The sequence below is a fragment of the Coregonus clupeaformis genome, unplaced genomic scaffold, assembly GCF_020615455.1.
Source record: "Coregonus clupeaformis isolate EN_2021a unplaced genomic scaffold, ASM2061545v1 scaf0084, whole genome shotgun sequence".
Classification (NCBI taxonomy): Eukaryota; Metazoa; Chordata; class Actinopteri; order Salmoniformes; family Salmonidae; genus Coregonus; species Coregonus clupeaformis.
The window spans coordinates 683981-699598 of NW_025533539.1; the positions used below are offsets into that span (position 1 = coordinate 683981).

The 15618-nt window shown below is 44.3% G+C and overlaps 1 protein-coding gene across 1 annotated transcript in view; it reads right to left on the bottom strand.

Moving 5' to 3' along the window:
* The window catches only part of LOC121555472 (ubiquitin-like modifier-activating enzyme 1), an 81364-nt gene that overhangs the window by 36399 nt on the left and 29347 nt on the right, over window positions 1-15618 (bottom strand). Inside the window, 2 exon segments of the mRNA XM_045213167.1 lie at window positions 7862-7972; window positions 12904-13080. Coding sequence (XP_045069102.1) covers window positions 7862-7972; window positions 12904-13080 — 288 coding nt within the window.

Below are 15618 nucleotides of genomic sequence, written 5' to 3' on the forward strand. Positions count from 1 at the left end.
AACAGAGAACAGGTAGCAGGTAGGGGTTGTAATAGAGAACAGGTAGCAGGTAGGGTTGTAATAGAGAACAGGTAGCAGGTAGGGTTGTAATAGAGAACAGGTAGCAGGTAGGGTTGTAATAGAGAACAGGTAGCAGGTAGGGTTGTAATAGAGAACAGGTAGCATGTGGGGTTGTAATAGAGAACAGGTAGCAGGTAGGGTTGTAATAGAGAACAGGTAGCAGGTAGGGTTGTAATAGAGAACAGGTAGCAGGTAGGGTTGTAATAGAGAACAGGTAGCAGGTAGGGTTGTAATAGAGAACAGGTAGCAGGTAGGGGTTGTAATAGAGAACAGGTAGCAGGTAGGGTTGTAATAGAGAACAGGTAGCAGGTAGGGTTGTAATAGAGAACAGGTAGCAGGTAGAGGTTGTAATAGAGAACAGGTAGCAGGTAGGGTTGTAATAGAGAAGAGGTAGCAGGTAGGGTTGTAATAGAGAACAGGTAGCAGGTAGGGTTGTAATAGAGAACAGGTAGCAGGTAGGGTTGTAATAGAGAACAGGTAGCAGGTAGGGTTGTAATAGAGAACAGGTAGCAGGTAGGGGTTGTAATAGAGAACAGGTAGCAGGTAGGGTTGTAATAGAGAACAGGTAGCAGGTAGGGTTGTAATAGAGAACAGGTAGCAGGTAGGGTTGTAATAGAGAACAGGTAGCAGGTAGGGTTGTAATAGAGAACAGGTAGCAGGTAGGGGTTGTAATAGAGAACAGGTAGCAGGTAGGGTTGTAATAGAGAAACAGGTAGCAGGTAGGGTTGTAATAGAGAACAGGTAGCAGGTAGGGTTGTAATAGAGAACAGGTAGCAGGTAGGGTTGTAATAGAGAACAGGTAGCAGGTAGGGTTGTAATAGAGAAGAGGTAGCAGGTAGGGTTGTAATAGAGAACAGGTAGCAGGTAGGGTTGTAATAGAGAACAGGTAGCAGGTAGGGTTGTAATAGAGAACAGGTAGCAGGTAGGGTTGTAATAGAGAACAGGTAGCAGGTAGGGTTGTAATAGAGAACAGGTAGCAGGTAGGGTTGTAATAGAGAACAGGTAGCAGGTAGGGTTGTAATAGAGAACAGGTAGCAGGTAGGGGTTGTAATAGAGAAGAGGTAGCAGGTAGGGTTGTAATAGAGAACAGGTAGCAGGTAGGGTTGTAATAGAGAACAGGTAGCAGGTAGGGTTGTAATAGAGAACAGGTAGCAGGTAGGGTTGTAATAGAGAACAGGTAGCAGGTAGGGTTGTAATAGAGAACAGGTAGCAGGTAGGGTTGTAATAGAGAACAGGTAGCAGGTGGGGTTGTAATAGAGAACAGGTAGCAGGTGGGGTTGTAATAGAGAACAGGTAGCAGGTAGGGTTGTAATAGAGAACAGGTAGCAGGTAGGGTTGTAATAGAGAACAGGTAGCAGGTAGGGTTGTAATAGAGAAGAGGTAGCAGGTAGGGTTGTAATAGAGAACAGGTAGCAGGTAGGGTTGTAATAGAGAACAGGTAGCAGGTAGGGTTGTAATAGAGAACAGGTAGCAGGTAGGGTTGTAATAGAGAACAGGTAGCAGGTAGGGTTGTAATAGAGAACAGGTAGCAGGTAGGGTTGTAATAGAGAACAGGTAGCAGGTAGGGTTGTAATAGAGAACAGGTAGCAGGTAGGGTTGTAATAGAGAACAGGTAGTAGGTAGGGTTGTAATAGAGAACAGGTAGCAGGTAGGGTTGTAATAGAGAACAGGTAGCAGGTAGGGTTGTAATAGAGAACAGGTAGCAGGTAGGGGTTGTAATAGAGAACAGGTAGCAGGTAGGGTTGTAATAAGAGAACAGGTAGCAGGTAGGGTTGTAATAGAGAACAGGTAGCAGGAGGGTGTAATAGAGAACAGGTAGCAGGTAGGTGTAATAGAGAACAGGAGCAGGTAGGGCTGTAATAGAGAACAGGTAGCAGGTAGGGTTGTAATAGAGAACAGGTAGCAGTAGGGTTGTAATAGAGAACAGGTAGCAGGTAGGGTTGTAATAGAGAACAGGTAGCAGGTAGGGTTGTAATAGAGAAACAGGTAGCAGGTAGGGTTGTAATAGAGAACAGGAGCAGTAGGGTTGTAATAGAGAACAGGTAGCAGGTAGGGTTGTAATAGAGAACAGGTAGCAGGTAGGGGTTGTAATAGAGAACAGGTAGCAGGTAGGGTTGTAATAGAGAACAGGTAGCAGGTAGGGTTGTAATAGAGAACAGGTAGCAGGTAGGGTTGTAATAGAGAACAGGTAGCAGGTAGGGTTGTAATAGAGAACAGGTAGCAGGTAGGGTTGTAATAGAGAACAGGTAGCAGGAGGGCTGTAATAGAGAACAGGTAGTAGGTAGGGTTGTAACAGAGAACAGGTAGCAGGTAGGGTTGTAATAGAGAACAGGTAGTAGGTAGGGTTGTAATAGAGAACAGGTAGCAGGTAGGGTTGTAATAGAGAACAGGTAGAGGTAGGGTTGTAATAGAGAACAGGTAGCAGGTAGGGTTGTAATAGAGAACAGGTAGCAGGTAGGGGTTGTAATAGAGAACAGGTAGCAGGTAGGGTTGTAATAGAGAACAGGTAGCAGGTAGGGTTGTAATAGAGAACAGGTAGCAGGTAGGGTGTGTAATAGAGAACAGGTAGCAGGTAGGGGTTGTAATAGAGAACAGGTAGTAGGTAGGGTTGTAATAGAGAACAGGTAGCAGGTAGGGGTTGTAATAGAGAACAGGTAGCAGGTAGGGTTGTAATAGAGAACAGGTAGCAGGTAGGGTTGTAATAGAGAACAGGTAGCAGGTAGGGTTGTAATAGAGAACAGGTAGCAGGTAGGGGTTGTAATAGAGAACAGGTAGCAGTAGGGTTGTAATAGAGAACAGGTAGCAGGTAGGGTTGTAATAGAGAACAGGTAAGGTAGGGTTGTAATAGAGAACAGGTAGCAGGTAGGGTTGTAATAGAGAACAGGTAGCAGGTAGGGTTGTAATAGAGAACAGGTAGCAGGTAGGGTTGTAATAGAGAACAGGTAGAGGTAGGGTTGTAATAGAGAACAGGTAGCAGGTAGGGTTGTAATAGAGAACAGGTAGCAGGTAGGGTTGTAATAGAGAACAGGTAGCAGGTAGGGTTGTAATAGAGAACAGGTAGCAGGTAGGGTTGTAATAGAGAACAGGTAGCAGGTAGTTGTAATAGAGAACAGGTAGCAGGTAGGGTTGTAATAGAGAACAGGTAGCAGGTAGGGTTGTAATAGAGAACAGGTAGCAGGTAGGGTTGTAATAGAGAACAGGTAGCAGGTAGGGTTGTAATAGAGAACAGGTAGCAGGTAGGGTTGTAATAGAGAACAGGTAGCAGGTAGGGTTGTAATAGAGAACAGGTAGCAGGTAGGGTTGTAATAGAGAACAGGTAGCAGGTAGGGTTGTAATAGAGAACAGGTAGCAGGTAGGGTTGTAATAGAGAACAGGTAGCAGGTAGGGTTGTAATAGAGAACAGGTAGCAGGTAGGGTGTGTAATAGAGAACAGGTAGCAGGTAGGGTTGTAATAGAGAACAGGTAGCAGGTAGGGTTGTAATAGAGAACAGGTAGCAGGTAGGGTTGTAATAGAGAACAGGTAGCAGGTAGGGTTGTAATAGAGAACAGGTAGCAGGTAGGGTTGTAATAGAGAACAGGTAGCAGGTAGGGTTGTAATAGAGAACAGGTAGCAGGTAGGGTTGTAATAGAGAACAGGTAGCAGGTAGGGTTGTAATAGAGAACAGGTAGCAGGTAGGGTTGTAATAGAGAACAGGTAGCAGGTAGGGTTGTAATAGAGAACAGGTAGCAGGTAGGGTTGTAATAGAGAACAGGTAGCAGGTAGGGTTGTAATAGAGAACAGGTAGCAGGTAGGGTTGTAATAGAGAACAGGTAGCAGGTAGGGTTGTAATAGAGAACAGGTAGCAGGTAGGGGTTGTAATAGAGAACAGGTAGTAGGTAGGGTTGTAATAGAGAACAGGTAGCAGGTAGGGTTGTAATAGAGAACAGGTAGCAGGTAGGGTTGTAATAGAGAACAGGTAGCAGGTAGGGTTGTAATAGAGAACAGGTAGCAGGTAGGGTTGTAATAGAGAACAGGTAGCAGGTAGGGTTGTAATAGAGAACAGGTAGCAGGTAGGGTTGTAATAGAGAACAGGTAGCAGGTAGGGTTGTAATAGAGAACAGGTAGCAGGTAGGGTTGTAATAGAGAACAGGTAGCAGGTAGGGTTGTAATAGAGAACAGGTAGCAGGTAGGGGTTGTAATAGAGAACAGGTAGCAGGTAGGGTTGTAATAGAGAACAGGTAGCAGGTAGGGTTGTAATAGAGAACAGGTAGCAGGTAGGGTTGTAATAGAGAAGAGGTAGCAGGTAGGGTTGTAATAGAGAACAGGTAGCAGGTAGGGTTGTAATAGAGAACAGGTAGCAGGTAGGGTTGTAATAAGAGAACAGGTAGCAGGTAGGGTTGTAATAGAGAACAGGTAGCAGGTAGGGTTGTAATAGAGAACAGGTAGCAGGTAGGGTTGTAATAGAGAACAGGTAGCAGGTAGGGTTGTAATAGAGAACAGGTAGCAGGTAGGGTTGTAATAGAGAACAGGTAGCAGGTAGGGTTGTAATAGAGAACAGGTAGCAGGTAGGGTTGTAATAGAGAACAGGTAGCAGGTAGGGTTGTAATAGAGAACAGGTAGCAGGTAGGGGTTGTAATAGAGAACAGGTAGCAGGTAGGGTTGTAATAGAGAACAGGTAGCAGGTAGGGTTGTAATAGAGAACAGGTAGCAGGTAGGGGTTGTAATAGAGAACAGGGGGGGAGGTAGCAGGTAGGGTTGTAATAGAGAACAGGTAGCAGGTAGGGTTGTAATAGAGAACAGGTAGCAGGTAGGGTTGTAATAGAGAACAGGTAGCAGGTAGGGTTGTAATAGAGAACAGGTAGCAGGTAGGGTTGTAATAGAGAACAGGTAGCAGGCAGGGTTGTAATAGAGAACAGGTAGCAGGTAGGGTTGTAATAGAGAACAGGTAGTAGGTAGGGTTGTAATAGAGAAGAGGTAGCAGGTAGGGTTGTAATAGAGAACAGGTAGCAGGTAGGGGTTGTAATAGAGAACAGGTAGCAGGTAGGGTTGTAATAGAGAACAGGTAGCAGGTAGGGTTGTAATAGAGAACAGGTAGCAGGTAGGGTTGTAATAGAGAACAGGTAGCAGGTAGGGTTGTAATAGAGAACAGGTAGCAGGTAGGGTTGTAATAGAGAACAGGTAGCAGGTAGGGTTGTAATAGAGAACAGGTAGCAGGTAGGGTTGTAATAGAGAACAGGTAGCAGGTAGGGTTGTAATAGAGAACAGGTAGCAGGTAGGGGTTGTAATAGAGAAGAGGTAGCAGGTAGGGTTGTAATAGAGAACAGGTAGCAGGTAGGGTTGTAATAGAGAACGAGGTAGCAGGTAGGGTTGTAATAGAGAACAGGTAGCAGGTAGGGTTGTAATAGAGAACAGGTAGCAGGTAGGGTTGTAATAGAGAACAGGTAGCAGGTAGGGTTGTAATAGAGAACAGGTAGCAGGTAGGGTTGTAATAGAGAACAGGTAGCAGGTAGGGTTGTAATAGAGAACAGGTAGCAGGTAGGGTTGTAATAGAGAACAGGTAGCAGGTAGGGTTGTAATAGAGAACAGGTAGCAGGTAGGGGTTGTAATAGAGAACAGGTAGCAGGTAGGGTTGTAATAGAGAACAGGTAGCAGGTAGGGTTGTAATAGAGAACAGGTAGCAGGTAGGGTTGTAATAGAGAACAGGTAGCAGGTAGGGTTGTAATAGAGAAGAGGTAGCAGGTAGGGTTGTAATAGAGAACAGGTAGCAGGTAGGGTTGTAATAGAGAACAGGAGCAGGTAGGGTTGTAATAGAGAAGAGGTAGCAGGTAGGGTTGTAATAGAGAACAGGTAGCAGGTAGGGTTGTAATAGGAGAACAGGTAGCAGGTAGGGTTGTAATAGAGAACAGGTAGCAGGTAGGGTTGTAAAGAGAACAGGTAGAGTAGGGTTGTAATAGAGAACAGGTAGCAGGTAGGGTTGTAATAGAGAACAGGTAGCAGGTAGGGTTGTAATAGAGAACAGGTAGCAGGTAGGGTTGTAATAGAGAAGAGGTAGCAGGTAGGGTTGTAATAGAGAACAGGTAGAGGTAGGGTTGTAATAGAGAACAGGTAGCAGGTAGGGTTGTAATAGAGAAGAGGTAGCAGGTAGGGTTGTAATAGAGAACAGGTAGCAGGTAGGGTTGTAATAGAGAACAGGTAGCAGGTAGGGTTGTAATAGAGAACAGGTAGCAGGTAGGGTTGTAATAGAGAAGAGGTAGCAGGTAGGGTGTGTAATAGAGAACAGGTAGCAGGTAGGGTTGTAATAGAGAACAGGTAGCAGGTAGGGGTTGTAATAGAGAACAGGTAGAGAAAAGAGAACAGGTAGCAGGTAGGGTTGTAATAGAGAACAGGTAGCAGGTAGGGTTGTAATAGAGAACAGGTAGCAGGTAGGGTTGTAATAGAGAACAGGTAGCAGGTAGGGTTGTAATAGAGAACAGGTAGCAGGTAGGGTTGTAATAGAGAACAGGTAGCAGGTAGGGGTTGCAACAGAGAACAGGTGAGGTAGGGTTGTAATAGAGAACAGGTAGCAGGTAGGGTTGTAATAGAGAACAGGTAGCAGGTAGGGTTGTAATAGAGAACAGGTAGCAGGTAGGGTTGTAATAGAGAAGAGGTAGCAGGTAGGGCTGTAATAGAGAAGAGGTAGCAGGTAGGGTTGTAATAGAGAGGTTTTATAGTTAATACTGGCATGTGTTTTGTGCCAGACCTGCAGTGCCTGTATGTGTGACTGTGTGTTTGGTCTGAGGGTTTGTGTACGGTGTGTGCATATTGGGTGTGTGTGTGTGCGTGTGGTGCGTGTGCGCGTGCGCGTGTGTGTGTGTGTGTTGTGGGAGCGGCAGGTAGCTTAGTGGTTAAGAGCGTTGTGCCAGTAACCGAAAGGTCGCTGGTTCTAACCCCGAGCCCGACTAGGTGAAAAATCTGTCGATGTGCCTTGAGCAATGCACTTAACCCTAATTGCTCCTGTAAGTCAGCTCTGGATAAGAGCGTCTGCTAAATGACTATAAATGTAAATAAATGTTAAAAAATAAATGTGTGTGAGAGAGAGAGTTCGGTAGGTGTGCGTATGGTGGATGTCAGAGTGTGTGAGAGAGAGTTCGGTAGGTGTGCGTATGGTGGATGTCAGAGTGTGTGAGAGAGAGTTCGGTAGGGGTGCGTATGGCAGATGTCAGAGTGTGTGAGAGAGAGTTCGGTAGGTGTGCGTATGGTGGATGTCAGAGTGTGTGAGAGAGAGTTCGGTAGGTGTGCGTATGGCAGATGTCAGAGTGTGTGAGAGAGAGTTCGGTAGGTGTGCGTATGGCAGATGTCAGAGTGTGTGAGAGAGTTCGGTAGGTGTGCGTATGGTGGATGTCAGAGTGTGTGAGAGAGTTCGGTAGGTGTGCGTATGGTGGATGTCAGAGTGTGTGAGAGAGAGTTCGGTAGGGAGTGCGATGGCAGATGTCAGAGTGTGAGAGAGAGAGTTCGGTAGGTGTGCGTATGGTGGATGTCAGAGTGTGAGAGAGAGTTCGGTAGGTGTGCGTATGGTGGATGTCAGAGTGTGTGAGAGAGTTCGGTAGGTGTGCGTATGGTGGATGTCAGAGTGTGTGAGAGAGTTCGGTAGGTGTGCGTATGGCAGATGTCAGAGTGTGTGAGAGAGAGTTCGGTAGGTGTGCGTATGGCAGATGTCAGACGGTAGGTGTGCGTATGGTGGATGTCAGAGTGTGTGAGAGAGTTCGGTAGGTGTGCGTGATGGCAGATGTCAGACGGTAGGTGTGCGTATGGTGGATGTCAGAGTGTGTGAAATGCACTCACAGGGGCACAGTCCTCCTCAGTCAGCATGGCTCCTCCCTCTTCCTCAGACAGACACTCCAGAGCATCAAAATACAGCCACTGCATCATGGGCATGAACTTCCCTGTACAGGCCTAGGAGACACAGACAGACAGACAGTTTAATACCGTACAGTCACCGTTCATGGGCGTGAACAGCCTCCGCCCCATGGGCGTGAACAGGGTAGGAAATTGGCATTGGCGGGCAAGAATGTATTTCACCAGCCACGTCGGTGGGTGGGTCCACAGCATTTGGGGAACAGTTTCTTTTTATTTAATTTTTTATCCAATGCTCAAATGTAGAAGTAGAAAGGCTAGTACAGTGTGACTTTGTCCAGGTGTTTCTTGGATAGTTCATCGTTTTGTTCACATGCTAGGTTGTATTTCAATATTAGTTTGGAGTTTGCTGCAACTGTCTGCTGGTAGACACCGAGACGATCATCTCCGACAGACACCGAGACGATCATCTCCGACAGACACCGAGACGATCATCTCCGACAGACACCGAGACGATCATCTCCGACAGACACCGAGACGATCATCTCCGACAGACACAGAGACAATCATCTCCGACAGACACCGAGACAATCATCTCCGACAGACACCGAGACGATCATCTCCGACAGACACCGAGACGATCATCTCCGACAGACACCGAGACAATCATCTCCGACAGACACCGAGACAATCATCTCCGACAGACACCGAGACGATCATCTCCGACAGACACAGAGACAATCATCTCCGACAGACACCGAGACGATCATCTCCGACAGACACCGAGACAATCATCTCTGACAAGGAGTGCCCTGTTACCATGGTAATGCCTGCTCCTTAAAGGGGCAGCTGAACATTTGTCTCACCTAATGACTACAATTTTATAACAGTCCAAAAACCTTTTATTCATGAACTTTGTCATTTATCATTAAAACACTAAAATAATTTAACTGCGCTCCTAAATATCAACTTATGTACTCCTTGTAAAAAATGTAAACGTTAAAGCCCTGAACTGACAGTTATAAATAAGCAATACTACTCAGCAGTTTGCGTTGATTCTTGATGTTCAGTTGTAAACTGTTTATCGGTTTTACACTTTTACTATTGTATCTAAATTATTTTTGTAACCTACATTGGTTAAAAGACTTGAGGTCACAAAAAGGAAATAGAATTTAGCAATACCACATTACTTCTTAGTAGTCATACATTCCTTGTTTCGTGTAACAAATGGTGAACAAATATTTAGTCTGGTAATAACATCTGGAGTGGCTGGTAGATTTATTTCATCTACCTGCCACAGTGGCTGGTGGAACAAAAGGTTCATTCCCAGGGTGGGAAATAAACTTCCCTGTACATGACAGAGGAGACAGACAGAACACACACGATGGACATGACCTTCCCTGTACATGACAGAGGAGACAGACAGAACACACACGATGGACAAGACCTTCCCTGTACATGACAGAGGAGGCAGACAGAACACACACGATGGACATGACCTTCCCTGGACATGACAGAGGAGGCAGACAGAACACACACGATGGACAAGACCTTCCCTGTACATGACAGAGGAGGCAGACAGAACACACACGATGGACATGACCTTCCCTGTACATGACAGAGGAGACAGATGGGGTCCTGTGTGGCTCTTAGTTGGTAAGGTTGTGTGCAGGGTGGGACATTTACTTTTTGGTCTACCAACCAGTCAGTTTTTTTTTGCATGCTTTGTAATGTTTTTAAACAACTGTATTACTAGTAAGTAGTAATGTGGTATATTGTAGTGATTGGGAAAAACATTTGGTAGTTACATATCACAATATTATTATCAATGATTAGTGTTTTGCTAGGTAGCGTTAGCTAGCACTAGTCAGCTGCGCCAAAATGGCGGTACTTTCCCTCCTATAGCTTGTTCTCCATCTTAAAATAGTGAGCCAACATCATGGCTCCCTCATCTCTCTGCAGCAGACATACCCTGACTGTACAAAACATTAGGAACACCTTCCTAATATTGAGTTGCACCCACCCTTTGCCCTCCGAACAGGCTCAATTTATCGGCATGGACTACAAGGTGTGGAAAGCGTTCCACAGGGATGCTGGCCCATGTTGACTTCAATGCTTCCCAAAGTTGTGAAGTTGGCTGGTAGTGGATCTCTACTCCGAATGGCTCGTTCCATCTCCTCCTACAGACGCTCAACTGGATTGAGATCTGGTGACTGGGCAGGCCACTGCAGTAAGGTAAATTCACTGTCATGTTCGTGGAACCATTCCTGGACAATCCTAGCCTTGTGTCATTGGGCGTTATCCTGCTGAAAATATCTATTTGCAGATGGATACACTGCTGCCATGACAGAATGCACTTGATTGGCAATGATGTTCAGATATCCTGTGGCATTTAAACTTCGCTCCACTTTTATCAACGGGCCCATTGTGTGCCACGAAAACACCCCACACCATCACAACCAGCCGCAACCAGCCTGCCATGTTGACCTGCAGAATGATGGATGCATGTCCTCCTGTGGAGCGCTCCTTACCCTAGTCTTCCAATCGGCAGGAACAGGGATTCATCAGACCAGGCAATGTTTTTCCAATTCTCCAGTGTTTTAGTTCCTTTTAGCCCACTGCAACCGCAGTTAGTTTTTTGCTGAAAGAAGTGGAACTGTGTAAAGTCGTAGGCTGCCATAGCCCATTCATGTCAAGGTACGACGAGTTGTGCATTATTTTATGTGTATTTGGGCACCAGTGTTGTACTGGACTGGCAGTCGACTAACTGCAGCCTGTGTATTGCTTTGCACAATTCGTGTCAGCCTCCTTTGTCCTCTTTCAACAATGACCCGTTTTCAACCACTGGCTTGCAGTTGGCTGGATGTCCTTTGGGTGGCGTACCATTTTAGATACACTCAGAAAACTGTTGAGTGTGAAACCCAGCAGCATGCAGTTCTTGACACTAAAACCTGTAAGCGCTTTCCTGGCAGATATACCTGCGCTCAGCAGGTATATCTCACTGGTCATTCCCAAAGCCAACACCTCCTTTGGCCGCATTCCTTCAGTTCTTGCTGCCAATGACTGGAACGAATTGCAAAAATCTCTGGAAGCTGGAGACTCTTATCTCCTCAATAATTTTTAAGCATCAGTTGTCAGAGCACCTTATCGATCACTGCACCTGTACACACAGCCCATCTGAAATTAGCCCACCTAACTACCTCATCCCTATATTGGTTATTTATTTTGCTCGTTTGCACCCTTGGCAGCTCTATTGCACATAACTCGACATCTAGCATTCCAGTGTTAATACTATTGTAATTATTCTGCACTATAGCCTATTTATTGCCTTACTCTCCATAACTTGCTACATTTGCACACACTGTATATATATTTTCTGTTGTAATTCGGATTTATGTTTTTTACCTTATATGTAACTTCTGTGTTGTTTTTATTGCACTACTTTGCTTTATCTTGGCCAGGTCGCAGTTGTAAATGAGAACCTGTTCTCAACTGGCTTACCTGGTTAAATAAAGGTGAAATAAAAAAAATAAAAACTACCATACCCCGTTCAAAGGCACTTAAATATTTTGTCTTGCCCAGTCACCCTCTGAATGGAACACATACGCAATCCATGTCTCAATTGTCTCAAGGCTAAATAAATATTTCTTTAACCTGTCTCCTCCCTTTCATCTACACTGATTTAAGGTGACATCACTAAGGGATCATAGCTTTCACCTGGATTCACCTGGTCAGTCTATGTCATGGAAAGAGCAGGAGTTCTTAATGTTTTGTACACAGTGAGCACTATGTTTGGAACATCAAGTCGCAATACAATATAATCGTGAGAATCGCTATACATATCGTATCTGCACGTAAGTGAGGTCCCTGGCAATTCCCAGCCCTAATGTATTGTTTGGTCAAAAGAAACCATCAGAGCGCTGTGGTAGAAAATAGTCAAAATAAAGAAAAACCCTTGAATGAATAGGTGTCCAAACTTTTGACTGGTACTGTACATCGTAGCACTTGATTCAGCGTATCATATTTAAAGAAAGGACATAGCCTAATAGAATTGTGCTTTATCTACCCTGAATACCATCAACAAATGAAATGAGCAGCTTCATGGTAAAAACAAAAAGTAAACAAAGACAATTGACTCACCAGAATTAAAAGGCACTAATGTTAACTAGCAATGGCATCAACCAACGTAACGTCTAAAGAAGCCCGATGTGAGCGGTCAACAATGACGTCTGGAGGGCTTCCTTCAGTAGCTTTGAGACCGATGAAGTAGAACTTGAGCCCGGGTCCTCAGCCACCCCATGATCCTTTGCATAGGACTTTGTAAATGTATGAGTTGTTCCTTAAGGCTAGCCACAGCCGTTTTGAGCTTCCCAACGGTGGTTTGTGGCGTAGTCGCGTCATTCGAACATGTTGTCAGAGACTGTTTTCTTCGCTGTATCCAATTCAGTGCGAACCATTGCAAGTTCATTCGTGACCGCTTGTAACTCTGACTTAATGAAGTTGAAGTCCTCACTGAGTGCCTCTGAGCTCTGACTTGAGTACAGATGAGCTGAGGAGCCGAAGAACTCAAGCACGTCGTCTTGGGCCTAGTGTTGTCACTTCTGTCGGTGCCTCCGCTGTACTTAAAAACTTTCTCTGGTAATGTGCCATTTACTTCAAAACAAGTTACGTAAAGAAAAACGATTCAAAGGCTGCGTTTCCTAGTTCTTTTTGGGTAAAAGCGCAAAGAAATTATTAAATAAATGCAATTTCAGCAGGAGCTCGGACAAACGCGACCTACTCCATGGCTTGCTCACTAGTGCCCCCCCCCCTTAAATATGATTTATATCATTCTGAGCACCGTGGATGGACGCCCTAATCAGGTTACGCACCCAATGCATTTGGGTCCGTTAAATTAAAATGCTGACAGTCAAATGTCCGGCGCCAGCCACATTTCCCCTAACGGAAACCCTGGTCCACACACACAATGTTTAACCATATAGAGCAGAAACAGACAGTTTAGAGAAGACAGGAAGTGAGCAGCTCCTTACCTTCAGAACTTCCTGTGCGGCCAGTCCACCAATGAAAGCGTTGATTGGTGCCAGGTCGCCGGCGGAGACGAAGGCTAGTTTCTTAATGAGCGTGTCATCCAGCTCCTCCACCTTAGCTGACCCCGTCTGGCTGGAGTTCACCTCTTTAGCCAGAGACACCAGCTCCTCTCCATCAGCCTGCAACACACACCCCAAAACATTAACTGGATTGCTCATATTCTTTTGTTTAAGTTTTTCTTATTTTATTTTTTTTTACATTCAAAAACAGACAAAGGGGGAAAAGGACTGTCAGTCTCAATTTATTTACATTTTACATTTTAGTCATTTAGCAGACGCTCTTATCCAGAGCGACTTACAGGAGCAATTAGGGTTAAGTGCCTTGCTCAAGGGCACATTTACGTCATTTAGCAGACGCTCTTATCCAGAGCGACTACAAATTGGTGCATTCACCCTATAATTTATTCCAACAAATGTAGTCGCTAAACAGCGCCACAGAACATACACTGAGTGTACAAAACATTACCACCACATCACTAACATTGAGTTGCACCCCCTTTTGCCCTCAGAACAGCCTAAATCAGTCGGTCAGGAACTCTACAAGGTGTCGAGCGTTCCACAGGGATGCTGGCCCATGTCGACTCCAATGCTTCCCACAGTTGTGTCAAGATGGCTGGATGTCCTTTGGGTGACGGACCCTTCTTGATACACAAACCGTTGAGCGTGTAAACCCAGTAGAGTTTAAGTTCTTGACACTCAAACTGGTGCGCCTGGCACCTACTACCGTACCCCGTTCAAAGGCACTTAAATATTTGTCTTGCCCATTCACCCTCTGAACGGCACACATACACAATCCATGTCTCAATTATTTCAAGGCTTAAAAATCCTCCTTTAACCTGTCTCCTCCCCTTCATCTACACTGATTAAAGTGGATTTAATCCCCTAAGGTCGATGTCAGCAACCCCGTGGAAATCAAATTAGCATAATAATAAAAATCCCATATAAATATGTCAGTTTAAACTAGAGATATGCGTTTTGCACTGGTTGCATCTCAATCCACCGCATCCGCCTATGGTCGCACTCTGAAAGGTGACAGAGCTTGAGCGGTGTTTGTCAGACCATGAGACGTCCCGAAAATTGGTCTGCTTACAAAATCGTCTGTAGCGTCCGAACGGTTTGGCCTAGAAACTATGATGACCCCTCTAGGTCATGTTACCTGATCTTTCTGATTTCTCTCAGATATAGGACAGACAAGTCAGAACAGGTGAGGGATCATCTGTTGTTCCATGTAGTGAATCTGTTATTCAATGTGTTTGTATGGGCTAATAGCAGTAAGGACTATCTGTTGTTCCATGTAGTGAATCTGTTATTCAATGTGTTTGTACGGGCTAATAGCAGTAAGGACTATCTGTTGTTCCATGTAGTGAATCTGTTATTCAATGTGTTTGTACGGGCTAATAGCAGTAAGGACTATCTGTTGTTCCATGTAGTGAATCTGTTATTCAATGTGTTTGTATGGGATAATAGCAGTAAGGACTATCTGTTATTCAATGTGTTTGTATGGGCTAATAGCAGTAAGGACTATCAGTTGTTCCATGTAGTGAATCTGTTATTCAATGTGTTTGTATGGGCTAATAGCAGTAAGGACTATCTGTTGTTCCATGTAGTGAATCTGTTATTCAATGTGTTTGTATGGGATAATAGCAGTAAGGACTATCTGTTATTCCATGTGTTTGTATGGGCTAATAGCAGTAAGGACTATCTGTTGTTCCATGTAGTGAATCTGTTATTCAATGTGTTTGTATGGGCTAATAGCAGTAAGGACTATCTGTTGTTCCATGTAGTGAATCTGTTATTCAATGTGTTTGTACGGGCTAATAGCAGTAAGGACTATCTGTTGTTCCATGTAGTGAATCTGTTATTCAATGTGTTTGTATGGGCTAATAGCAGTAAGGACTATCTGTTGTTCCATGTAGTGAATCTGTTATTCAATGTGTTTGTATGGGCTAATAGCAGTAAGGGCTATCTGTTATTCAATGTGTTTGTACGGGCTAATAGCAGTAAGGACTATCAGTTGTTCCATGTAGTGAATCTGTTATTCAATGTGTTTGTATGGGCTAATAGCAGTAAGGACTATCTGTTGTTCCAGGTAGTGAATCTGTTATTCAATGTGTTTGTATGGGCTAATAGCAGTAAGGACTATCTGTTGTTCCATGTAGTGAATCTGTTATTCAATGTGTTTGTATGGGCTAATAGCAGTAAGGACTATCTGTTGTTCCATGTAGTGAATCTGTTATTCAATGTGTTTGTATGCGGGCTAATAGCAGTAAGGACTATCTGTTGTTCCATGTAGTGAATCTGTTATTCAATGTGTTTGTATGGGCTAATAGCAGTAAGGACTATCTGTTATTCAATGTGTTTGTATGGGCTAATAGCAGTAAGGACTATCTGTTGTTCCATGTAGTGAATCTGTTATTCAATGTGTTTGTACGGGCTAATAGCAGTAAGGACTATCTGTTGTTCCATGTAGTGAATCTGTTATTCAATGTGTTTGTATGGGCTAATAGCAGTAAGGTCAAATAAAATGTTATACTTCAACGGGTCTTAAAATTCAAAATCAAATGATCGTTGGTATGACATTCTTAATTCTTTAGAGTCTAAGACGCTGGGGGGGGGGGGTACTAAGAAGATACTATGGATCATTTAGCTATTTGATTT